Source organism: Elephas maximus, chromosome 1, assembly GCF_024166365.1.
Source record: "Elephas maximus indicus isolate mEleMax1 chromosome 1, mEleMax1 primary haplotype, whole genome shotgun sequence".
Lineage (NCBI taxonomy): Eukaryota > Metazoa > Chordata > Mammalia > Proboscidea > Elephantidae > Elephas > Elephas maximus.
Window position 1 is genome coordinate 200051450 of NC_064819.1, and position 27974 is coordinate 200079423.

The window sequence follows — 27974 nt, forward strand, 5'->3', positions numbered from 1 at the left end:
CACCCCACGCTCAGGACCTGTTTCTTACACCTTTCTTTATGGCATCAGGCCCTAACATAGTGTCTTACCCAGAGGAAGCATGTTATAAATGCTTGTTAATGAAGAGAATGACACACATTTCCAGTTATGAGAGAATTTCAATATCACTTAGCCTATCAGAAGACAAAATTTGGAATAGTTCTGCTTAATGTTGGAACCTATAAAGAGCCTTAGTTACTGAATGGACTAGAGAAACATTTTAACAGAGTCTCACTTAGACTCTACAGCATGGACCCCAGGGAGTGTATGATAGGGTACCTCCTGTCAGTGGACAATGTCGTATTTATTTTCCTTCCTTGCTTGTAGAAATGTATTTGTGCACAGGGGACACTGCATAACTCCCAGTCTGCTGCTGCCTTTTGAAGACATATGGCCCATTCTTGGTGTGCAGTTATTGAGGAAGGAGCACTGGACAGGGAGTAAGGAGACCTGGATGGTAAACCCAGCTCTGTTACTAACATCCCATCTGACCCTGGGCAAGCTGCTAACATCTCCATCCATCAGTTCCTCACCTTTAAGAAATGGGATTGAACTACTAGGATTTTGAAAATTTATTTTTTTCCTTTGCATCTTAAAGCTAAGAGTCTAGGAAAAAAAGAATGAGTGGTATTATTGGCACGATGTGATTCTATTTAATTTATTGAATGATTACTGTGTGCTAGCTGCAATGTCAGAACTATTTTGAGAGTTGCTTATGAAATGCAACTATTCAAAAATATATGCTTTCCAACTGTCTTATTTAAGAGGGGAATGGCTGGAAGCCACTGAAAGTCCCCCAGGGGTGTTACGGTACCAAGAGTTAGTAAGAGGCTAGGATCCCCCCACCCCGAAACAAACAAACAAACAAACAAACCAAGCCCATTGCCGTTGAGTCCAACTCATAGTGACCCTATAACAGAGTAGAAATGACCTATAGGGTTTCCAAGCAGCTGCTGGTGGATTCAAACTGCTGACCTTTTGGTTAGCAGCCAAACTCTTTTTTTTTTATTGTGCTTTAAGTGAAAGTTTACAAATCAAGTCAGTCTCTCATACATAAACTTATATACACCTTGCTATGTACTCCTAGCTGTTCTCCCCCTAATGAGACACCATACTCCTCCTCTCCACCCTGTATTCCCCATGTCCCTTCAGCCAGTTTGGATCTCCCTCTGTCTTCTCATCTTGCCTCCAGATAGCAGCTGCCCACATAGTCTCATGTGTCTACTTGAGCCAAGAAGCTCATCCTTCACCAGTATCATTTTCATACTTACCATAGTCCAATCCAATCCCGTCTGAAGAGTTGGCTTTGGGAATGTTTCCAATCTGAGGCTAACAGAAGGTCCAGGGACCATGACCTCCAGGGTTCTTCCAGTCTCAGTCAGACCATTAAGTCTGGTCTTTTTACAAGAATTTGAGATCTGTATCCCACTGTTATGCTCCATCAGGGATTCTCTGTTATGTTCCCTGTCAGGGCAGTCATTGGTTGTAGCTGGGCACCGTCTAGTTCTTCTGGCCTCAGACTGATGTAGTCTCTGGCTTATGTGGCCCTTTCTGTCTCTTGAGCTCGTAATTACCTTGTGTCTTTGGTGTTCTTTGTTCTCTGTTGCTCCAGGTGGGTTGAGACCAGTTGGTGCATCTTAAAAGGCTACTTGCTAGCATTTAAGACCCTACACACCACTCACCAAAGTGGGATGCAGAATGTTTTCTTAATGCATTTTGTTATGCCAGTTGACCTAGATGTCCCCTGAAACCATGATCCACAGACCTCCCTTCCTGCTACTCTGGCCTTTGAAGCTCTGGCCTTTGAAGCTTCTGGTTGTATTCAGGAAACTTCTTTGCCTTTTGGTTTAGCCCAGTTAGCAGCCAAACTCTTAACCACTGTGCCACCAGGGCTCCCAGGTGGTGCCTGTTCTGCTGCCCCCTTTCTGAAGCCTGTAGTGCCAAAGAATGCATCACAGTAGGGAAGCTGTGTGTAATCCGAGACTACATTTTGCGTAAGCTTTTGGTGGGTAGCATTGTGGTAGCAGCAGTGATGTTGTGCAATGTAAGACATTTAACCATAGTCACTAGATTAGATTTTTCCTTTATTAAATAATGTATACCCAGGAGGTTTACGCTTCTGAAATTCAGTAGAGGAACATTAGAGCAAATGCAATAGTCATTCTTCTTATTTTACCTCCCTCCCTGATTCCCTCTGTTAATTCATAGTTTATATGGTAATTGTATTTCCTTTCATTGTTGTTCGCAGACCTTTCAAGAGTTTACCTGAATGCTCTGATCAAATGCTGAATGATTTTCGTTGGGCGTATCAAGGATGTCGAGTTGTTCCCAGCCCCTAATTGGCTCATGTGGGCTGTCCCCAGATGCCCTGCAGGAATGTGATGTGATTGGTCCCTAAGTTTCCTTTCCTGGGGCCATGTGAAAAAAGAGCAGAATCTGATATACATAAAAGTTTTAGCTAATGAAAGAATGCTTCATTTATTACCCCTTCTGGGGGCATTTGCTTTTTAACAAGAGCAAATTATCGCAAGTGCTCTTGGGAAGTATTTGTATTAAAATAATAAATTAAGCAGAGGTAATGATAGCCCAAGATAATCCCTAATGAAGGAATTTTATACATTAGGCTAAGGGTAGTAAAATGCTTTTGCGCATCTGATGCATCATTTCCTATGGGTAGTTGCCTTCTGTTTAGTTAAGCTGGCACTGCTTAATATGTAGGTCATTGAACTTCCGTCTACAGACTTCTGATGCCTACGGTAAAAAAAACTCCAAAGAGCTTCAAAACTCTCAGTGTCGTATGATAGAAAGCAGGGGATTTTGGAGATTGACTTAGTTTGCACTTTTGGTTCTGACATTTACTAGGTAGCTTCTGTAAGCCTCTGCACCCTCATCTTAGATAATATTTGCCTATTATGCAAATTAAATAAGCTAATGTCTATAAAATGCCTCACTGTGCTTGACACATAACAGACTGAGTAAATATGATTTCTCTATGACAAATGAGAGTCTATTAATTGAGTAAATATGATTTCTCTGTGACAAATGAGAGTCTATTAATTGTATAACCATAGTCATCTTAATGTCCCTGGACGGTACAAATAGTTGGCACTCTACTATTAACCTAAAGGAGTTCCGGTGGTGCAGGGGTTAAGTGTTTGGCTGCTAACCAAAAGGTAGGTAGTTCGAATCTGCCAGCTGCTCCTTGGAAGCCCTGTGGGGCAGTTCTACTCTGTCCTGTAGGGTCATTATAAGTTGGAATCGACTTGACAGCAACCGGTTTTTTTTACTAACTTAAAAGTTCGTGGTTTGGACCCACCAATTAGCACCACAGAAGGAAGGTTTGGTGATCTGCTTCTGTAAAGATTACAGCTAAGAAAACCCTATGGAGTTCGGTTCTACTGTGTAACAAATGGAGTTGCCAAGAAATCAACTTGAAGGCAATGGGTACTCATCTTAGAAGTCAGCTTGGCAAAACTATGTTTTATTTTCCTCATGCCTAGGAGGGAAAAAAAAGGGACTTAGAACTTCATACCTTGAATTGTCGAGTAGACTAACAGCCTTTGTCTGTGCAGCATCCTTTCCTTTGAGGAACCCCTTTCGCCTCTCTTTGGAGTTCTGTCCATCATGAAGTCCTACATACCTGCCTTAGGAATGTTTTGTGCTCTAAACAGAGTTGATGAGAGTCTTCTCTGAGATTTGATAGAGGGTCTATCTATCTTCCTTTGGGTTGTGAATGGAAAGGATATAAGCAAAGGATTGCCAGTTGGTAGGAGCGGAGTGGAAGTTGTCTTCTTGAGAATGCAGCCAGCACCTAAGAAAGTAGAGGGGAGAGATGGAGAGAGAGTCCTGATGATACCGTTTGAGCCTCTGAGTTCAGCCATGCCTAAAACCTTCATTATATGAAGCAATAAATTCTCCCCCTTTTCTCCTTAAAAGATTTGTTTTAGTAGCTTTTGCTTAACTTGAGTTGAATTTTTGTCACCTGAAACCAGGAGGCTTCTGACTAATACAAATTGTGAAGGAGAACCGTTGACATAGATGCTGTTTTAGGGGACTCCCTCGGTATGTATAAAAGTAGACCCATTCTGGAACAAATATTCCCAACACTAGTGGAGAAGGGAAAGCCCTATGATTTCTTCTTCAGGTTTTTTTGTTGGTTTCACTGAAATTTAGTCCTAAGTGAGAGCTGCTGTAAAGAGTAATTCAGTTTGCTTCAATTAACATTGTTGAGTACCTCAATTTAGAGAGCTCTCAGTCAGGTGTGGAGTTCTTCAAATTTGCATTGCTTTTAAAGAAGAAATCTGTTGAGTCCCAAGGCTTATTCCCAAAAAGCCAAGATATGAGATCTTGATGCTTTCAGTCTAACAAGCAAAGCCATTCCCCCATACATCCTAGGAAAGTAACAGAGCTAAGTCAGCAAAGTCCAGTGAGAGTGAGTTAATTACCACCAAGACAGGAGGTTACACCAACCTCCTATCAGAGGCAGGGTTTACAAGTTGACAGGAGGAAACACAGTTTCCAGAACAAACGTTTTAGCCAATGAAATTTCCTATAGTAAATGCTTATAATGTCAAAGTTACAAAGTAACAGACCTTGGAACTATTAAAACAAACCTTTCAAGATTATAGTAAAGTTCTTTGCCCTTAGCAAACAGCCATAGACAAGAACCGAACTATATGATACAAATGTTAAAGAAACAGGTATAGTTTTAACTTAAATCCTATGCTAACTAGGACATAAATTATGTCAATTTTATTAAAGGCTGACTCAAAGATAGTTGAGGCTTATCATTTTTCTGTTTCTACATCCTCCCCTGAAAACTTAAGACTTTAGTAAGGACATTTCTAAACATAAGACATATATACTGAAAAATTATAGTACCAGGGAAAAAGTAAGGTACCGACAGGATGCTTAAGGTGAATAGAGGGTTTCACATTCCCAAAAGAGAGCTTACCTGGTTGGTGAGGCTGATGGGAGAGAGAAGAAGAAATCTGGAGGGCAAACAGTGCTTCACTTTTAGTTACCTGTCAAAGTAGCCCCTCTCTCCACCTGTCTTTTGACTTCATGGTCAGACAGTTGTTGTTGGCATTTACTTTAAATACATCAAGTTTATAATTTGCGCCTATCAATTGCATCGTTTCAATTTGGTGTCTTACATCTAACTGTTAGAACAGAAATAAAATTCACACTTTATAAGGATTTTAAATGTTCAGCTGAAGTTAGCCATAAAGTGCAGCTTTTCCAGAATTTTGACTGACACTTGTGATAGCTAGTGAGCTGGCAAGCAGATGGTTTGTTAATCTAAGAATTCATACATAGACCTGTAGTTAAAGACAAGAAAACAACAACAAGAACAGCAACAAAAAACAGTTGCCGTTCAGTCAATTCCAACTTATGGTGACTCGTGTGTGTCAGAGTAGAACTGTGCTCCACTGGGTTTTCAATGACTGATTTTTCAGAAATAGACCACCGAGTCTTTCTTTAAAGCACCTCTGGGTGGACTCAAGCCACCAAAGTTTGTGTTGACTGTTTGCACTGCCCAGGGACTCTAGACCTGTGGTACCAGGTTGCAGTCGCATTGAGTCGATTTCGACCCATAGTGACCCTATAGGAGAGAGTAGAACTGCCCCGTAAGGTTTCCAAGGAGTGGTTGGTGGATTCAAACTGCCAACGTTTTGGTTAGCAGCTGAACTCTTAACTACTGTGCCACCCAGTGCCCTAGATCTATGGTAGTCATACCTTATTTAGAATTCTGGTAATTGGAAGTGTGTTCTGAGAAGGGAAGCCAGGATGGTGAGGAGCTTAGATACCACATCATGGGAGGAAGCTTCAGGACTTGGGCTGCTTAGTTAGGAAGAGAGAAGACTGAAGAGTTAGTTGTCTTAAAATATTTGGAGGGTTCGTTGATGAGGATGAGAAAGAGTTCTGTGGCTCCAGGGAGCAAAATTAGGATAGTATGTGTTAGTTTTAACACATTTTCTTTTGGTAGTTAAAAGTGTGATTGATTTTTAGAAGTCAAATGGTAAAGATATATTACCTAGTGGTATTCTAATTATGGTTGCAATAACTCTTTTGCTTTAAACAATTAAAATACTGAAACTGAGTCCTAAAACACAGAAAAGTCACCATAGTCAAATTTTGCATTAATAATTCTTAACACATTGTCTGTAAAATAATTTAAGGCAGAGTTTTCAAACTATTTTTTCTTACGTGTATAATTTGGTGACATTAATTATGTTCACTATGCTATGCAGCCATCACGGCTGTCTGTTTCCAGATTTTTCCATCACCCTTAACAGAAGCCCAATTAAACAGAGTTTAAACCACCAAACTCATTCTTTAAATGGAAGATCAAAGTGTGTCTGAAAAAAAAAAAAGCATTCTTTATTGTTTCTTAACTTATAATAGCTTTTAAATGACTATTTTAAATTAGTGCCTTAGGATCAACTTACTTGCCATAAAATAGAAATGTAGCATACAACAGTGGGGCCTTGTCTAGGTACATTGTTGATCACCTTTGTACCACATAAAAAGTTTATTATCGAACTCAGAGTAGCAATAGTTGGCAGGTGGTATGAATAAGTTCTACAGATAACAAGCTCAAGTATACTACCTATTGTTTGATTGTCTTTCTAAATGAAATTTTTATAAAAATTTCTTGTCCAAGGTTAGATTTATTTTAAACTAATTTCCTCTAATGTGGGTATGGTAGATTTAAGATTACATAAATTCATTGAGATGCTGTTGTATACCCACTACTGTATACGGTACTTAACCTACTACATTCCAGTGTGAAATTAGATTTACAGATTCTCTAGAACTTAAAAATGTACATGAAAACCTATATGGGATTTGCATATTAAATTAAAAGCAGAATAAACACAAATTGTTTTATGGGGAAGTAAGTTGGTGAGGCACAATTGTGTTGACAGGTGCAGTTTTTCTAAAACATAGCTCATAGCTACTTCTAACTTTGTACCCTTTGCTTTTGCCATTCACGTTTTAGTCTTCTGTCAACCCAATAAGCTAGAAGCTACAGCAGTTATTTTAACAGAGAGAATTTAATATAGGGAGCTAATTACACAGATTCTGGAGACATAAAGCATGGAAAGGCAAGCTAATATACATATTACCTATTGAGGAAAAACAAATGAGTAACTTTCAGGCTTGGGTAACTTAGATCAAGGGTCCGTGTAGCTGGGACCCAGACCTTTGGGAAAAGGTCTCAGAGGAGATGTCCCAAGAACACAGAAAAGAGACCTGAGAAGCTGGGATTCTGGCCTCTGAGGAGGGGGCAGTGACCAGCTTTGCTGTTATTTCTGAAGAAATGCAAAGAGGCTGAGGGAGGAGCAAAATGAAAACTGGAACCAACTGCTGTTGGAACTAGTGGCTGCCAGAGTGAATAGCTATAGTTGCCTCGGTGCTGACAGCAACAATGAGCAAATAGCACAGAGTTCCTTTTCTTTTTGTGCAGCCATCCGGTTTACCCCTAGTGCTCCTATTGGCAGAACCTAACAGGGATCCAGCTCGCAAAACAGAAATGTGTTTTCTTATCCCAGCCCCTGGAGCCTTGACCCGCAGTTCGAATCCACCAGCTGCTCCTTGGAAACCCTATGAGGAAGTTCTACTCTATCCTCTAGGGTTCCTGTGAGTCAGAATTGACTCAGCATCAACAGGTTTTAGTCCCAGCCCCTAAGGACCCCTGGTGGTGCAGTGGTTAAGCAGTCATCTGCTAATCAACGCCCTGGTAAAGATTACAGCCTAGGAAACCCTATGGGGCAGTTCTGCTGTCACGTGTGGCCACTATAGTAATTGACTCCACACTCAGTGGCACACAGCAGCAGTCCCAGCCCCAGTATCACAAAAGTGAGAAAAGAAGGATGGGTGGAGCTGGGAGACAATAGCTTACTAACCGGCACATAGTTATTGGCTGTTCTAACTACATCTATTTTTTTTTTGAAAATCAATGTTCCAAGATAAGAATTTAGTTCCTGCCAATTTGTCAACTAACAACAGCAGCAGTTTCTTTTGGGGCAAAAATTATCACCACAGATTTTTACAAATTGAGTAGAAATGTAAATAGTTCAAAAGAAATATCATTTTCAATAGGTATGCTATAGCAGAAAACCCTGGTGGCAGAGTGGTTAAGTGCTACGGCTGCTAACCAAAGAGCCGGCAGTTGGAATCCACCAGGCACTCCTTGGAAACTCTATGGGGCAGTTCTACTCCGTCCTATAGGGTCGCTATGAGTCGGAATCGACTTGATGGCACTGGGTTTGGTTTTTTGGTTATGCTGCAGTAATTTAAACTACTTGTTTCTTCACACCAAGTTTCCAAGGAAGCCTCTTGACCAGATCAATTTAACAAATTTGAACAAATTATTTTTTAAAGACTTTGTAAACAGCTTACGAAAATTGTTTAAAACTAATTTGTTCTCTCTAAGTTTGTTAAACATGTATTTTTTAAAAATAATTTTTATTGTGCTTTAAGTGAAAGTTTACAAATCAAGTCAGTCTGTCACATATAAGCTTATATACACCTTACTACATACTCCCATTTACTCTCCCCCTAATGAGTCAGCCCGCTCCCTTAAACATGTATTTTTATAATCTTATTTATAGCATCCTTTTTTTGGTAAATATTTTTTTAAACCAAGCCTTTGGTTCCTTATTAATGAATTTCACTGTCATTTTACAATGTGAGGACAGGTTAGTGAATTTGGTGAGGAGCTAAGCCTCAGAAACAGCCAGGCAGAAGTTAGTCTTCGGGAATGATAGGTTGTGCTCTCATGACGTCAGGGGTCAAAAGGACCTAGAGACTCAGGTGCCAGGAGGCCAGGGCTAGAATATTCCTAAAAGTTGGAGGTATTTGTAAAAGAATCTGGAAACCAGACAGTCAAAGCAGAAATAGAAAAGAGCAACAAAGGAGTAAAGACAGTGAAAGGACAGCCACCAGGAAGCCACATACATTGAGGCAAATTTCTTTTTTTTTTAAAGTAAAAGAGAATTATTGACACAGATGCAAATAAGACAGGGGTAGAGTTGGCCTTGAGACTTATTGCAGATGTTGTGTCCCTGCTCCACGTCTCTTCATCTCTCAGCTTCTGTGTTTTCACCCTCTCAGGCTTCGCTCAGTGATGGAGCTATGGCTTCCAGCAGCTTCTATGTTCTCACCTTCTCACGCTTCACTCAGTGATGGGGTATGGCTTACAGCAGCTCTAGGGCAACATCCTTACTGCTTGACGCTCAAGTTCTTTCCCAATGTCTGTGTAGAAAATCTGAGGGAAAGTACAGTTTGTAAACTGCACAATCCTAGAGGGCACCACGCACATCAAAGATGTTGTAACTTACGTATTATGACACAGTGTCTTTATACGCTAACAAAAGCCATACACTATGAAAAATTTCTAAGAGATAGAAATAAAGTATCTTGAGGAAGAGGCACTTTAGAAAAATCTGCCTGGGTACCATCTGGGCCTATAGTAGCTTTGAATCAACAGCCCTGCTAGAACCTTATGGAATGTGGGGGGAGCAGTTGCCAAAGGGGAGAAGTGCAGCAGATACTCTTACCAGAAAGAAGGTGGAGGGTAGGGGAGGAAGGAATTTGGGGCAGACCAATATAACGTGGATATGGCCTAGAGCCCTGTGGGGTGTTACAGCAATGGCGAAGTCACTCTAATACTGAAGGAACCAGGATTTGCTCTTTGGACTTTTCATAAGGTGAACTACCATACATCCCCTTTCACTCTGAGTATTAGGAAGCTCAGAACCAGAGTCAAGGCTTGTAGGATCGATACCTTTGTGACCTCTATTTCCCCCCTGTTCTTTACTTGCAATTATAATTTGTTTTTTCTGGGCCCTAATTCTCTACTTTTTACTTACAGTGTAACTCTTACTCTATACATTTATGCTATTAATTATCTCAAATCTTTTGGGAATTCAGTAATAAGTGAGTGAAGGAATGAATGAAAAGGAGCACTATGACAGTATGTGTATGACTCCACCAGGAAGGAGAGAGCAAAGCTGAGGGTATGAACGGCTGTGACATTTACCACGTGTGTGTGACACACTTCCTAAAGTAGATATGTTCCTGAAAGTTGCATGTAAACTGAACTTAAGGTGATTATATTTATATCCATGGTGATTTCCACATGCAGAAAATCCCTGATTTTCAGTGCTTCACACCAGCTTGGTGAATCTAGAAACCCAAAACCATCTGTATCTCACCTTTTCAGCTATGATCTGCTCATGTCTTCTGGAAGTTCCTTCACAAAGTTAGTGGTTGCTCTTGGCTTTAACTATGAAGGAACAGTATTTAGTTGAAAAATAGTATAAATGTAAGCAATATAGAACAATGCATAAACATTTTATTTGGAGTTACCCCAACATAGTTGCAAGAAATATATTGTATAAAGTGGATAGATTGCCCATATTATGTTTGCTTGCAGAGTTTTATAGTAGGGAGAACATAAACTTATAACCTTATACATTGAAAGAGGGTAATTGTATCTCTTTCATTTAATTCAAAGCAGTAATAATAGTAGCTAATTTTATTGAATACTTACTATATGCCCAGCACAGTGCAAAGTGGTTTGTATGTTATTTAATGTCCATAATAACCCTTCAGTGTAGAACTACTACTGTCCCCTGTTTACAAATAAAGTGAGACTTAGAAGTTTAAGCAACCTTCACAAGGATACAGAGCTGGTGAGTGGTAGATCTAGGATTCCAGTCCAGGCATTCTGACATTATAACCTAAGACGAAATATTATAACAATTTTCTGTTGAACTAAAAACATCGTAGAAAACACCATAGGAATATATTTCCCGTTGTCAGATATAGAGAGATATCATGGTATGATGGCAAAAGCATGGTATTTTGGAGACAGACAGATCTTTACTTGAGTCCTAACTTTGGCATTTTTTAATTGTATAGACTTGGGAAAATCTCTTAGTTTTTCTGACCCTCGGTTTTCTCATAAGTATAATAATAATGGTGATAATGATGGCAAGCTGTTGATTTAAATGTGTAAAAAAACCCAGGCATATGGTAAACCAACCAAACCAAACCCATTGCTGTTGAGTCAATTCTGACTCACAAGACCCCAGGTGTGGTAGAGCAGAACTGCTGCATAGGGTTTTTGTGGCTGTAATCTTTACAGAAGTAGATCACCAGGCTTTTCTTCTGCGGTGCTGCTGGGTGGTTGGAACCACCAACCTTCAGATTAGCAGATGAGTGCAAACCATTTGTGCCACCCCAGGACCTACAGGCACATAGTAGGCATTTAAGATTAGGCAACTATTATTATTTTTAGAAGATCCATAGGCATAATTATTACAATTAAGTGAAGTAGTGTTATGTGTTGGCTAACATAAAAACGCAGAGTCTTGGAGCTCAAGATGTAGGATTCTAGGCCTTAGAAGAGCCTGGCAATGAAAGAACATGGCTCTTTGGCCTCCAAAGCTCCTGGAAGAGACTCTAGCAGGGGAAAAAGACTGTAGGTTATTCTTCAAGGAGAAGCAGTGGGACATTGTAGGGAGTAAAACTGGATTCGTCTCTGGTCTCCTGAAGATCTTTTCAGTGCCCTACTTTCCCCAGGAAAATCAAGCTTGCCTTCAGAATAGCCTGTAGAGAAGCCCTGTGTGAGTGTTCTTTGTCCACGCTTGGACCTTATCTGTAAGTTTCTTACTGATACCTGAAATTCTGTTGACTAGGAGCAGTTTTTTCCATAATCAGAGATCAAGAGCATGAGAAGAAAATATTAACTGATGGAAAGAATGAGCTTACATTTACAAATCACCAGTGTTTTATTCAAGTTTAAATGCTAGTTTAATTTTGTACAGTAAGAAATCACGTATTCAGAAAACTTTAATGAATAGTGGACATCATCAAGGAGAACTTTAATATTTGAATTTTGTTTGAATGCTTTTTAGAAGCCTCCAGTAAATCGATAGTCTTAGGTCACTGAGAAAAGAAAAATATATTCTAAATTACTTTCTTCAGTCATTCTTCCTGAAACTAAACCAATAAATTTATGTGTGCATCAAGCTTCAGTCTTTTGAAAGTGTGCTCTATTTCTTTCTTCATTTTTATTACATGCCCTGAAAGGATAATATGTGTAATTCCTTAAATTGTCAGTTTTCTATTGACTTTATTTTAATGATTAATCATCTTGGCTTCAAGTTTTCGTTAGCATCACACATTCCTATTTGACCCATTATTATTGCTTTTATAATTCTTAATAGACTTGGTCTACAGGTTGTCAGTATTCACAAGCAAATATATTGACCATATACCTCTCTGTATACCTGAATTTTCATAGTCGGACTTAAAAATTAGGTTTGGGAAACCATCAAAGAAAAAGACCTGTGGCAAAACTTAACCTATTTTATGCATCTGCTAATTGAATAATCAGATTGAAAATTCTGTGGTGTGAAACACATTCTGGACACTCATCCAAAAAGGGTTTGGTTTAGGATTAAGTAGCTGAGTTAAAGAGAGCTAAGCTTTGAATAATTAAAAAAAAAAAAATTCTTTTCCCTGTGATATTTCAGGTATTTATGATGCGTATGATGTTTGTGTTCACATCGTAGTCCCTCTCTTTTAAGTTTATTACTGGTCGTTAGTATCAAACCTAAAACAAAAGGAAGCGAAATCACTGGTTAGTAGTATATCAGATATTTTCCTATAAAATAATAGGGATATTCTGAGACCCAAGCTTACATTTTAAAAAATTAACAATGTTCTTAAAATTTAATTTTCTTCAGTATTATACCTCATGAGTTTAAATAAACATTTCTTTGAAAACAAACCTTAATAATTTGTGTATATCTCAGAATTTGCTAGTGTAATTTGAACATTATAGGTGCTCAAGAAATAAGCGATGTGCAAACTCCACAGTTCGTTCTGTGTTAGGCTGTTGTTGTTAGGTGCTGTTGAGTAGACTCCGACTCATAGCAACCCAGTGTACAATAGAATGAAACACTGCTCGGTCCTGCACTATTCTCACAATCGTTTTTAAGTCTGAGCCCATTATTGCAGCCACTGTGTCAATCCCTCTTGTTGAGGGTCTTTCTCTTTTTCACTGACCCTCTACTTTACCGAGCATGATGTCCTTCTCCAGGGACTGGTCCCTCCTTGTAACATGTCCAAAGTATGTGAGATGAAGCCTCACCATCCTTGCTTCTAAGGAACATTCTGGCTGTACTTCTTCCAAGATAGATTTGTTGATACTTTTGGCAGTCCATGGAATATTCAATATTCTTCACCAACACCATAATTCAAAGGCATTCTTCTTCATTCTTCCTTATTCATTGTCCAGCTTTCACATGCATATGAGGCGATTGAAAACACCATGTCTTGGGTCCTTAAAGTGACATCTTTGCTTTTTAATACTTGAAAGAGATCTTTTGCGGTGGATTTGCCCAGTGCAATGCATCCTTTGATTTCTCTACTGCTGTTTACATGGGCATTGATTGTGGATCCAAGTAAAATGAAATCCTCGACAACTTCAGTCTTTTCTGCATTTATCATGATGTTGCTTATTGGTCCAGTTGTGAGGATTTTTATTTCCTTTATGTTGAGGTGTAATCCATACTGAAGGCTGTGGTCTTTGATCTTTCATCAGTAAGTGCTTCAAGTCCTCTTCATTTTCAGCAAGCAAGGCTGTGTCATCTGCATAAAACACGTTATTAATGAGTCTTCCTCCAATCCTGATACTGCATTCTTCTTCATATATAGTTCAGCTTCTGGGTAATTTTCTCAGGATGCAAATTTGTTCTATGAGACTCTTCATTTTCTGTTCCTTGCATAAGTTTCCAATCACATCATTTTCCTTCTCTCCTAGCTCATCAATCAATCACTTTATACTATAGGAAATTCTTCAGTTACCCAAACTGGCTAAGTTGGTCTTACCTCCCTGTCATGCCATTTCTACCTTGGTCCAACTACTCCTAAGATCCAGCTCAAGTATCACCTCCTATATGAAACTTTTTCCCCCTGGATAGAATTGATCTCTCTACTTTGTGTACCCACTATGTATTGAATATCCTTCTCTCCAGTCCCTGGGTGGTACAAACATTTAATGGGCTCAGTTCAAGTCCACCCAAAGGTACCTTGGAAGAAAGTCCCGGTGATCTAAAAATTCAGCCACTAAAAACCCTTTGGAGCACAATTCTACTCTGACACGCATGGGGTTGTCGTGAGTTGGAATTGATTTGAGGCAACTGGTTTTATTTATTTAACAAACACGTGTTTCTGCCGTGTCTGAACTGCGGGTTTCCTGAAGGTAAGGCCCATGTTAGATTCATTTCTGTATTATGAATACATAAATAGAGGGTATTCAATGAATGTTTATGGAAGGGAAGGAGGAAGGAAGAAAGGAAAGAACAAAGGAAGGAAGGATGGTTTGATTTTATTAATCAATACCTGTTACAATTTCAATCTGAGAATGAAAGCTTCTGAATTTTTATTTCCCAGTCAACCAATCATTAAATCATGTGGTATTTCTCACATGTTTATCTTCCTTTACCAGTATGACAGTACTCCAGAGGACTGTGGAGCATCTTCCTGGGAGTGGGTGTCCTGGATGAACTAGGCTCTCTGGTTCCTAGAGAAAGAGCCACACATTCTTGTACCTACTGTTGTATTATCTTAGGCAATTTATGTAGCTTCTTTGTTTCACTGTTCTTATTTGTAATTTTGCAAGAATAACACTTATATATTTTACCTCATAAGGTTTTTATGAGAATCAAATGAGATGACGTTCCTGAGAGCACTTCGAAATGTGTGAAGTGTTATTTAAATGAATGGAAGGAAGTATTCTTGCTATTAGTGACCTGGCGTCATGGGAATTTGCTCAGCCTGTGAAGCCTTCTGATCTGGGTGTGTCCTTATTGCTTATAAAAGGGTTAAAGTTATTTACACAATTATGATTTATTTCACTAGATTAAATTGATGGCAACATTTATTCTGGTGATTTACCTTCGTGAACATTGCCTTCAGAACAGGAAGGCAACCTTTATTTCTGCTTGGATCAACTCCTTGCCTGGGTTATCAGCCTAGAAAGAAAAGTATCCATTATCATAATCATGTTTGTTAGCCAAACAAGTGAAAATTGATTCTGGTTAGGTATGTTTTTCAGTTTTATGTAAAACTCTGTCAAAATGATGATAATAAATTATAAACACAATAATTTGAAGATTCTAAACAATGCTTCATTTTCCAGCCTCTATTTCTACCAGTCAAGAGCACAATTATTTGATGATTTATGTTTTTGGCATTTGAGACTATATTTTCTTTGAGACTGCATTTCTTCTTTGTTAAAAGAAAAATTTCCAGCGATAGGCACATTTATGTTGATACTCCTATGGACCGAGACTTTTGTTTGGAGTGTCTGCTTCTTTTATCACTACCTGGAATGCACCTCTGAATCTGATTTTGCATAAAATGACTCATAGTAGTCTTGAGCAGAGATACTAGGAATTTCCAACCTGAACAAATAGGATTTAAGGACCAAAATTTGGTGAGGAAACAACCATGGTTTCTATATAATACAGAGAAATTTATAGTATGAAACAGCAAATAGGAGCCTACAAATAGTGTTGTTAGGTATGTCGAGTTGATTCTGACTCACAGTGACCCTATATACAACAGAGCAAAACACTGCCCGGTCCTGCGCCATCTTCGCAATCATTGCTGTGTTCGAGCCCATTGTTGCAGCCATTGTGTCGGACCATTTTGTTGAGGGTCTTCCTCTTTTATGCTGACCCTCTACTTTATCAAACATGATGTAAAAATAGTACAAAGCAAAATGAGCAAAACAAACCACAGTGGGCACACTGCCCCTCTGAAATAGATTTCAGCAGCAGTGGTAGTGATCATTTGTCAGTCACAGAGGACAGGTACCAATTTAGTTTGAACTTTTTGAGCAGATTGGGGCAAGCCATGCATGTCTGATACACTGAAGGGGAATATTAAAACAATTTGGGTCTCATTCATGCGTAAGCACACCAGCCTACTTTACTGGAAATTATTTTTCAAATTTTGATATGAAGCACAACAGAAAAATATTATTCAGAAGGAAATCAGCTGAGAATCCGAGGCCTGCAGCTGTGAGAGACTACAGATACTCCAGTTGAGATGTGTATCTTAGAACAGAGAGAAGAGAAAGACATCCTCATTACCAGCCCCATGCTTATTGCAAAGAATGACAGAGCACTAGTCCACTCAGCAAGTTCTCATGTCGACCCCAGGAGGGCTAAGTGATCCCTCATGGTCAGGAAGAAATTGTCCTCATTAGTATTTTTTTAAATTGAGGTATAATTTACATACAGTAAAATTCATTCTTTTTAGGTTACAGTTCTGTGACTGTTGATCAACACATAGAGTCATATAACCACCACCATAATCAAGATATAGAACAGTTCCTCATCCCTCCAAATTCCCTCACACCCCTTTATAGTCAACTGCTCTCCCTATCCCCCAGTCCCTGGCAACCACCGGTCTGTATGCTGCCCTTATAGTTTTGTCTTTTCTAGAAGGTCACATGACCAGTTGTCATACAGTCAGCTCTTACTTACCAGGCCTTTCTTCCAAGGCGTGTCTGGTTGGATTTGAACTGCCAAGTTCAAACGAGCATGTTAACCGTCTACACCACCCCTGAACTCCAGAATGTCATATAAATGGAATCATTCAGTACTAGCCTTTTGAGCCTGGCTTCTTTCATTTAGCATAATACATTGAGACTTAGTCATGTTGCATGTATCGGTAGTTTGTTCTTTTGTATTGCTGAATAGTATTCCATTGTGTGGACGTACCATAGCTTATTGATTCATTCACTGGCTGAAGGACATTTTTGTAGTTTCTAGTTTGGGGCAATTACAAATAAAGCTACTGTAAATATTCACTATAAACATTTATTTATTTATTAACGAGCAAATGTTTTCACTTCCCTTTGATAAGTACCTAGGAGTGGGATTGTTGGGTTGAATGGTTAGGATCTGGTCAGCTTTATAAGAAATTGCAAAGCTGCTTTACAAAGTGACTGTACCATTTTTGCATTCCCATCAGCAATGTATGAGGATTCCATTCACTTCACATCCTCATCAATACTTGATACTGTCAGTCTTCTAAGTTAACAGCCATTCTAGTAGATGTGTAGTGGTATCCATTGTGGTTTTAATTTGCATTTCCCAGATGACTAATGATGGAGAGTATCTTCTCACGTGTTTATTGGCCATCCGTATATCTTTTGTGAAGCAGCTGTTCAATTCTTTTGCCCATTTTTGTATTTTTTGTCTTCCTCTTATTAAGTTGAAGCAGTTCTTTTTGAATTCTGAATATAATTTCATTAATGGATATATTGCCAGTATTCTTCCCAGCCTGTGGTTTTCCTTTTTATTTTCTTAATGGTGTCTTGAGAAGAGCAAAATTTTAAATTTTAATGAAGTCCAACTTATTATTTTCCTTTTATCCTTTGTGCTTTTTGTGTAGTCTTTAAGAAAACTTTTCCTAACTGAGGTTACTAAAGACTTCTTCTTTGTTTTCTTCAAGATGTTTTATATTTTTTTTAACTCTTACATTAGATCTCTGGTTCATTCTGAGTTAATTTTTGTATATGGCATGAGAGAAGGGTCAGGGATCATTTATTTGCATGTGAATATTCATTTTTTCTAGCACCATTTCTTAAAAAGATTGTTATTTTCCTGTTTGAATTGTTGTCAACAGGCACCTTTGTTGAAAATCAATTGGCCACATATGTGTGGATCTATATCTGAACTTTTTGTGTCTTTTCATTGATTTGTGTTTCTATCTTTATGGCAGTATCACACCATCTTGATTTCTATAGCTTCATACCCATTGCTGTTGAGTCGATTCTGACCCATAGTGACACTGTCAAACAGAGTAGAACTGCCCCACAGGGTCTCCAAGGAGCAGTTCGTGCCTTCAAACAGCCGATCTTTTGGTTAGCAACCGAGCTCTTGACCGCTGGGCCACCAAGGCTCCATAGCTTCATAGTAAGTCTTTTTTTTAAAAAAACAGTATTTATTGACAAATTTTCTTCCAAGAATGCTGTATCAAGACATACTGTCATAGTTTCCTTTCTTTTTTAAATTTTTATTGTGCTTTAGGTAAAAGTTTACAGCACAAATTAGTTTCTCATTCAAAAATTTATACACAAATTGTTTTGTGACATTGGTCGCTGTAAAAATGGCATGGAGACAATGTCTGACCAACTCTAACTTCACAAGGGGAAAGGAGACTCAAGATCAACAGCCCAAGGCTGATTCTTTTGAGGCGGAGGTCAGACATGCTTCTTCTCCCTGCCAACTTTACCAATTCTGACACCAACCGTCCCTCCCATTGCACTCTTTACTTCTCTGCTAGGTTCAATAATTCATTGCAATGGCCACAGAACTCACAGACAATACTCATGATTATGGGGATTTTTAGGGAAGTAACAGGTTACAGTTCAGATTCAGGAACACTCAGGATACAGTTCTTCCATCAGGACAGACTCTCCTCAGCTGTGCTCTCTGGCCCTAGGCATCTGTCTGCTCAGGCAAGCGTTGCAAAGCTCTTTTAGCCAATAAGTCCCCAGAGGCACCCCAGGCGCTTAACCTTTCTCTCTCCGTGGGCCAGGAAGCCCACTGCTGGGTCTTCAGCTAGTCTCTCCTGCCACTGCTTCTCACCGTCTTTAGGGTTATAGCTCACTGCCTTTTGGTTTCCTGGTTCCAGGAGCTTCTCAGTGCAGGAATCTGGGGTCCAAAAGACACACTGTCCACTCCTTCATAGGATTTTCTCTCTGCTCTGGAATTGGCCTCTCTTAAGGCAAAACTGATCAATCCCATTGGTGGGCCACAATTGCCTTATTTGCACAGTCCCACGCTGTCACTTGGGTGGAAGTTAGAAGACCATGGCAAGAAAGGCCGCACAAAAGTGATCCATTGCACCACAGCTGCAATCTCCGCAATGTGTCAGCATTCTCCCCCTTTCCACCCCAGGTTCTCTGTGTCCATTCTTCAAGCTTTTCTGTCCCTTCCTGCCTTCTCGTGTTTGCTTTTGGGCAGACGTTGCCCGTTTGGTCTCATATATATGACTAAGAAACACATTCCTAACGTGTAGTTGTTTGTTTTATAGGCCTATCTAATCTTCGGTGAAAGGTGACTTCAAGAGTGGCTTCATTTCTGACTTAGCAGGGTGTCTAGGGGCCATAGTCTAGGGTTCCTCCAGTCTCTGTCAGACTAGTAAGTCTGGTCTTTTTTTTTTTTTTGTGAGTTTGAATTTTGTTCTACAATTTTTCCGGCTCTTGCCGGGACCCTCTATTGTGATTGCTCTCAGAGCCGTAGGTGGTGGTAGCTGGGCACCATCTAGTTCTTCTGGAATCAGGCTGGTGGAGGCTGTGGTTCAAGTGGTCCATTAGTCCTTTGGACTAGTATTTTCCATATGTATTTTGTTTTCTTCATTTTCCTTTGCTCCAGACGAGATGGGACCAATAGATGAATCTTAGATGGCTGCTTGCAGGCTTTTAAGACCCCATACGCTACTCACCCAAGTAGGATGTAGAACATTTTCTTTGTGCATTTTGTTATGCCAGTTGACCTTGATGTCCCCTGAGACCGTGGTCACCAGCCTTCAGCTCCAATACCTCTGTTCCTAAAAGTGTTTGGATGTGTCTAGGAAGCTTCTATGACTTTGCTTTGATCAAGTTGTTCATAGTAAGTCTTGAAATCAGGTAGACAATTCTTCCAACTTTGTTCTTTTTTTAAAAAAAAAATATTGGCTGCTCTAATTCCTGTGCATTTTCTTATAAATTTTAGAACCAGCTCATCAATTTCTCCAGAAAATCTTGGTGAGGTTTTGATTGGAATTGCCTTGCATCTATAAAGCAATTAAGGAGAATTCACACCTTAACAATATTAAGTCTTTTAATCTATGAACATAATTTCTCTTTCCATTTATTTAGGCCTTATTTCTCCCAGGAAGTTTTGTAGTTGTCAGTGTATATAGGTCGTGCACATATTTAGTTGACTTATCCGTGTTTTAGAATTTGTGTGTTTGTAAATGATATTTCTAAAAGTTCCATTTTTTTATGGCTAGTATATAGAAATATATTGTATATGGGGCTCCTTCTTTAGTCTGTTAAAAAAAAAAAAGGGTGGTGAATTATACTGATTGATTTTCAAATGTTAAATTAATCTTGCATTCCTGGAGTAAACCTCTCTTAGTTATGTATATATATATATTATATAGTTATGTATTATCCTTTTAATATATTGTTGAATTTGATTTGGTAATATATTCCTTGGTGGTGCAGTGGCTAAGTACTCAGCTGCTAACTGAAGGGCCAGCGGCTTGGACCCACTAGCTGTTCTGCGGGAGAAAGATGTGGCAATCCGCTTCCATAAAGATTACAGCCTTGGAAACCTCTGCCCTATAGGGTCACTATGAGTCGAAATCGACTCCGTGGCAACAGGTTTTTCTGGTTTATTCATGGGGGATATTGGCCTGTAATTTTCTTTTTTGTAATGTCTGTTTGGTTTAGATATCATCAAATAAATAGAAAAATGTTTTCTGTTTTCTGGAAGAGTTTGTGCATTGGTATAATTTCTTCCAAAAATGTTAGGTGGAATTTAGCAAAAGTGAAGCTGTCTGGGCTACTTCGTAGAAAGGTTTGAAACTATGATTTTAATTTCTTTAACTGTTCTGTAACTATTCAAGCTATCCTAATTATTCTTAAATGCACCTTGGTAGTTTATGTCCTTCAGAGAAATGTGTCGTCTATTTCATCTAGTTTGCAGTGTCTATCGGCATAAAATTGTTCATAATATTTCCTTATTATCCTCTCAATGCCTGTAGCATTGGTGGTGATGTTACTGATATATGTAATGTATATCCTCTCTCATTCTTGATATATGTAATATATATCTTCTTTTTTTCCTCGTCAGTCTGGATAGAGATTTATGAATTTTACTGGCCTTTTTCAACGAATCAGTTTTTGGTTTCAATGATTCTCTCTGTTGTTTACCTTTTTTAATTTTATTCAGTGTATAAGTCATGCACATATTTAGTTATTATTTTTATTATTTCCTTCTGCTTACTTTAGGGTTAATTTGATTTTCTTTTCCTATGTGGCAGCTTTGATAATTGAATTGAGACCTTTGTTATTTTCTATCATAAGCATTTAATGGGCTACAAAATTATGGTTTTCGTTTAAAAATATTTTCTAATTTCCTTTTTGAATTTTTCTTTGATCCATGGACTGTTTACAAATATGTGTTTAATTTCTAAAAAATTGGGTGGTTTTCAAGACATCTTTCTGTTACTGATTTCTTATTTGACCGCACTTGAACAGAGAACATTATTGCATGCTTTCAATCATTTTAAATTTATTGAGACATGTTTGATGACCCAGGATGTGGTCTGTCTTGATTAAGGTTTGTGTATACTGAAAGGAATGTGTATTCTGCTGTTTGGAGGAGTATTCTATAATTGTCAGTTAGGTGAAATTGGTAACTACTGTAGTGCAAGTCTTCTGTGTTCTTACTGAATGTCTCTCTCCTTGTTGTTGATATCAGTTATTGAGATTGGTTTTGAAATCTCAAACTATAATTATGGATTGTCTATTTCTCTTTTCAGTTCTATTAGTTTTTGCTTCACGTACTTCGAAGCTTTTGTCATTAGGTGCATACACATTTAGAATTTTTATGTTATCTTGATGAATGGACCCCTTTATCATTATATAATATCCCTATTTTTCCGAGGTAATATTCTTTTTTCTGAAATTACTTTGTCTGACATAAATATAGCTTTTCTACTTTCTTTTGATTAGTATTAGCATGGCATATCATTTTCCATATTTTGCTTTTAACCTTTCTTTGTCTTTATCTTTGAAGTGAATTTTTATTTTTTTGGTAAATAGCATAGTTGATTCTTGTTTTTTATCCAAGCTAGTGCTCTCTGGCTTTTTATTGTGTGTTTAGAAAATTTGTTTTATGTGATTCTCAGTATGGGTAAGTTTAAATCTCCTATCTTGTTACTGGTTTTCTAGTTGTCCCATGTGCTCTTTGTTACACTTTTTTTCCTCTTTTATTGTCTTATTTTGTATTAAGTTTTAGGATTCCATTTTATCTCTGCTTTTGGCTTATTTACTCTCTTTTTTATTTTTATTTTAGTGGCAGCTCTAGAGTTTTAAATATATGTCCTTAACTTGTGATGATGGGCCTTCAAATAATATTCCATTCACGTTTAATACAAGAATTTTATAAAACTACTTTCGTTTTCCCTCCTCCCAGCCTTTGCACTGTTGTTGCCATACATTGTATTTCTACACATTTTATAAACTCCATTTAAAATAGTTCTTTATCTCTCGAAGGGATTAAAATTAGGAAAAAAAGTATTTTGTGTTTACCTACGTACTTAAAATTTTCAGTTCTCCTCTTGCCTTTGTGTAGATCAACATCTTATCTGATATCATTTTTTTTTCCCCCTGAAGTTTTTCATTTAACATTTCTCCTAATGCTGATGTGCTGCTGGTGAATTCATTCAGCTTTTGTATGTCTGTCTGAAAAAGTCTTTATTTTGCCCTCATTTTTGAAAGATAATATTTCTGGATAAAGGATCCTTTGCGACCTTTCTTTTTCTTTCAGTACTTTAAAGATGTGGCACAGTTGTCTTTTGTCTTGCATTTTTTTCTTGATGAATAAGTTTGCTGTTATTCTTATACCCCTTTCTTTGTATAAAATGTGTCTTTTTACCCTTGGTTGCTTTTAAGATTTTTTCTCGATACTGGTTTTCAGCAAAGTAATACTGATGTTCCTTGGTGTGACCTTCTTCACATTCCTTGTACTAGGGATTCTTTGAGACTCATGATTTGAGGGTTTATTGTTTTTATTGAATTTCAAACATTTTTTGCTATTATTTTTTCAGTGCCACTCTCCTCTTTCCTTAACACCTCCCCACCCCCTCAAATTAGATAGGTCCTATGACCCAAGATTCCTACTTCTTAACTCTTTTGGAATCTATCCTTTACATTCCTACTGCATCTACTGTGGCTCACTACATCATTGTTTCTCTCTGTCTATTGCAAACAGATGCCTCTGTTTTTTCCTGTCTCTAATCCTTCATCCATATTCCACATGGCTACCAGAGTGGACTGTCTAAAACAGCTATGCTTAAATTCCTTCAACAGGTGCTTATTGTCTATAGAATGAAGTGGTCTCAATGGCATGGTACATAGGAACCTTCATCCCTAATTGCAATGTAACCTTCTTTTCCCCTATCCCTACCTCCTTCCCTCCCATGACTTTGAACTCTTTATATCATTACTATGAAAGTACCTCCAGCTCTCCAAATACGTCATGCTCTTCCATGCTTGCGTGAGCATACTCATGTCTTTATTACATCTGGAACACCTTCCCACTCCCCCTCATCTCACATGTGTCCCCATGCTGGGAAACCTCTTTCACCAAGCTCAAATATCTCCTCTGTGAAGCTTACTTTGTTAATCCTTTCCAACTACACTGGACCTTGAATGTATTCTATTATAGCACCGTTGTGTTTTTAAGTGCCTTTGAGTCGGTTCTGACTCATAGAGAAAATATCTTATTTATTTTTAAATACTTAATAGTGGCAGCTAGTAGGTGGTTAAGTATTAAGTAAATGAACAACTGGCATTTAGCAGATGTTTGGCATATTCTTCTTAAAATAAGTTGAACTCAAATTTAATCATGAGTATAAGATGTACTCTAAAATAACTACCACATTTTGAGGGCCTACTATGTTCCAGGCACAATGTTTGGCACTTTTACATACAGTATCTGTAATCCTTATACCAACAATGCAACAATATTATCATTCTCATGACTGTTTCAATGAAGGGAAACAGGTTTGGAGAGGTTGTGGACAAAGGCATGCAGACAGTAAGTGGCAGAATTGGATTTCAAACTCATATGTATATCATGATTTTCCTTTACACACGCATTAGGAGTTCATTCACATCGCCATCAGTATTTTCCAGGGTTCCTAATAAGGAAAGACAGTATTACAGGAGAAATTGCATAGGGAGCAATTTGGATCATAATAGGGACTCAGAGAACTGACATTCCGGACTGAAAGAGAAAAATCTCTAAGGGGCAGTGTCCAAGGTCTGCAGTGTCCAGAAAGAGAAAGCAGGAGAGCTCTTAGGTAGGCTTTTTGGCCTACAAGTGTCCAGCAAATATGTATTGTCCCATCTCTGATAGGACTATTTGAATGTCGTGAGGTTACAAGTCATAGGGATCATCCTAACCCATGTGATTTGGGGGTTGCTGCAATGATGTGTAGATCAGGCTAGCTTCAGGCAGTGACGCGGGGAAGGAACAGTGAAGGGATGTGAAGACTGTGAAGGTGCCAATACCAGCCATTTAAACAAAGACCTGAAGGGTTCGTATTTCTTTGTCATCATGACAGCTTTGCTGAGGCTGCCTAATTCACCACCCCAGCCCACTCTGGCTTCAGGGTGACTGCCTGTTGGGACCTCTTCTTTGCTTGGTTTCCCTTCAAGGCTGCTCTTAATACCCAGTTTAGTTGCATTCTGACCCCTCCCACCACCTGCCCTGCCATTTAAAAATGGCGAGGATGGGGGTAGATGAAGCAGCATACAGGGTAGAAGTCTCCAGAACACCTGGGGCTTGTCCTGTAGTATCTAAAGCATCATCAGTTTTCTGTTTTATGCTACTGCCTCCAGAATAAAACTTACAGAGGCATGGTTCCTTCCCTCTTGGAATTTATATTCTAGAAAATTTCTATAAAAAATGGTTTTAGTGTTTTAATTCTAAAAATTTCTGGTGTGGCTTGTATGTGTGTATGTTAGTAGGGAGAGCATCAGTACTTAGCAGGAGATGGGGAGATTTATTTACATGTGGGAACCCCATTTCCTGGGTGTTGCTTCTTGCAGACAAGGGTCCAAGGACAGTGTCACTTTAAGTGAGCACTCGGGGTGTGGTTCCTGACCTGTCTTTCATCACAGATGAGTTGAAGGTGGTGTGCAAGGCACTGAATGTGCCACTCCAAATTTCCAAAGAGCCTACAGATCTATAATTAGTGTTTCTCTTTAGCCAGATAGATCAAAGAAAAAGTAAGCTTGGTTTAAAAAAAAAAAAAAAAAAATTCGCTTTTAAGGAGGACACAATTACACCACAGGACAGAAAGTACAAAGTTGTGCAAATGATGGGATGTTGCTTATGAAGCCTTCCCTCAGATAACAAATGGGGTTTTCGGTGGTTGGAATGTGAGAACTTTTTAATGTGGCTGCACTCTCTCCCTTAGTCTTGCATTGGATTGTAATGGAGTTTTTTTTTTCATTTCCTTTTTTAAAAAAATTCGTGTGATCTATCCTTTTGAGGACAATTAGGACCTAGGCACTCAGGGTGGGTTGGGGGTTGTGATGACTTGTGGAGTCCTTTATGTGACATGAATTAAGCATTTGTTGGGTGCGGCTCATCCATAAGACCAGCTAAAACACATTAATATTGTTCTTAAATTATCCTAGTATGTGAAAATTATTCTTGCAACCACAAAGGAGCTCAATTATTTTCTGTTTTGTAACCACAAAACTCAATTTTATCCCTGCACTGGTTAGTTTCAGAGATCTCAGTAATATAAAGGATAACAATCAAAAGTAGAAACCGTGGATTAATGATACTACAAATTTTACAAAGAATGGCTTTGCTTACTTGAAGTTTGTTGAAAAGTTTCCTACTCTGCTTTTTTAGGGGCATAACTGTGTCTGGGGGACTGAAAAGAACTTTTCATTACCTTTCTTTTATATTTTTAGTATTCTCCTAAGAAATTGATTGAGGATACTCTGGAAAGATTTCTAAAATAACAGTGTTGGAGACAAAGGTTACTCTTTTCATTTTAAGTAGGTCAGATATTAAACAATCCAAATAGACCAAGAAAGAATATTTTTATCAAGACTTTTTCGCATACATTGGGAATATTTTTCATTCATACAGATAGTTTGTGTACAATGCAGCGGCAAGCCGATCTGCCAGTGTTAACTAGGCTACAGTTAAAATGAAAGTAATCATTTATCTTAGAGGTCACTGTGGGAGACAGATATTTTTATTCAAGTAGGGGGCAGAAGAAAAGTACAGCATAACTTTAATCTTAAACGTTTCTTTTTCATTATGTCGAATTGTCTGTTAATTGCGGGAACACAATAATGCCTCACTGGAATGAAGATGCACATTTTTGAATTGCCGTATTCTTGTAGGGCTCTGTGATGAGCTTTCCTGTAGGGTCTTGCCTGGACCAACACTGATAGCCCGAGGATGCTTTATGGAAATCTTAAGGGAAGGACTGGAGTCCAGGTCAGATCTGGAAGATTTGTTTATGAATTTGTTTATTTTTTTGGTTGGTTGCTTAGTTTTTGCAGATAAAATTTGTCCCATAGGCTGGATATTTTGTTTATATTGACCATATTAATCAAGCAAAGTGAATGAATGGAGGTTTTTCGCACGGATATTTGGATTATTCTGGCATTCACTGCTCTTACTTTAGGTATAGATTTCTGATCATGGTATGCTCTCCTTATAGGAAGATAGTAAGTTTTTTTTTTTAAATGCTTGCTACTGCCTTCATGAACTTGAGTCAACAGTTTACTCAACTAGCAAATATTTATTGAGCTCTTATTGTGTTTAATAAACTGTGCCATATACTGGCAGAGTGAGAGATAATTGAGAAGCCCAAGATATGGTTTCTGTACTCAAAATTGTGTCTTTAGAAAAGAAGACACCGAATCAGTAGTTGTTGAATCAATATATTAATAAAAAAGAATAATAGTTTGTAAAGAAGTTAAGAAAACCAGTGGGACTTTGTTTTGTCCACAGCTTTATCCCTGTAGGCTAGAAGAGTTTCAGGCATATAAAAGACGATGTACTATGTATGCAGGCTCATCACTTCCAGCTGGGTTAGTCCCGGAAGGCTTCATGGATTCGGTGGCACAAGAGAGGGCAGTCAGTCTAGAAACAGGAAATGGCATGGAGGCTCCTAAGATGTTGGAAACTAATGGTGGAGTTGTGGCAGTGGTGTGTGATCAGGGTAGAAAGGTAAATTTTGGAATGCCCTGGAAAACAAATTAAGTTTTCCTATAGGGGCCATGGAAAGTCAAAGGGATATTGCAGAAATATAAGTGAGAGTCGTCATACCAGATGCACTGAAGAATGGAGAAATTGGGAAGGGCACATTGACAAGTCATGGTGATTAGGTGGGTTTAAGAGGGCAGGAAAGGAGTCAAAGATGGTGACAACCTTATTTTGACCTTAGCTGACTTGAGTAATAGTAAAAGCATAAACAAAAATAGGAATTCCAGAAGGGAAAATCAGTTTAAAAAAAAAAATTAATTGTATTTTAGGTGAAAGTTTACAGCACAAATTAGTTTCTCATTCAAAAATTTGTACACAAGTTATTTTGTGACATTGGTTGAAATCCTCCCCCTTTCCCTTTCCACCCCGAGTTCTCTGTGTCCATTTGTCCAGTTTTCCTGTCCCTTCCTGCCTTCTTGTCTTTGCTTTTGGGCAGGTGTTGCCCATTTGGTCTCGTATACTTGACTGAACTAGAAACATGTTTCTCACATGTTTTTACATGTGTTATTGCTTGTTTTATAGGCCTGTCTAATCTTTGGCTGAAAGGGACTTCGGGAGAGGTTTCAGTTCTGATTTGGCCGTGTGTCCAGGGGCCATAGTCTCGGGGCTTCCTCCAGTCTCTGTCAGACCAATAAGTCTGGTCTTTTTTTGTGAATTTGAATTTTGTTCTACATTTTTCTCCCACTTTGTCCAGGACCCTCTATTTTGATCCCTGTCAGAGCTGTTGGTGGTGGTAGCTTGGCATCATCTAGTTCTTCTGGGCTCAGGGTGATGGAGGCTGTGGTTCATGTGGTCTGTTAGTCCTTTGGACTAGTATTTTCCTTGTGT

General features: G+C 38.5%; 1 protein-coding gene across 6 annotated transcripts in view; it reads left to right on the forward strand.

The window, feature by feature from the left end:
* Nucleotides 1-27974, forward strand: part of AKAP7 (A-kinase anchoring protein 7) — a 158991-nt gene that overhangs the window by 122936 nt on the left and 8081 nt on the right. Inside the window, exon 9 of one of the 6 annotated variants that reach the window (XM_049900850.1) lies at nt 346-672. The exons of the other annotated variants lie outside the window; for them this stretch is intronic. Within the exon in view, the coding sequence (XP_049756807.1) occupies nt 346-377 (32 nt within the window). The 3' untranslated portion in view covers nt 378-672. Of the gene's footprint in view, nt 1-345; nt 673-27974 lie in introns of those variants that run through there. 6 annotated transcript variants of the gene reach the window in all.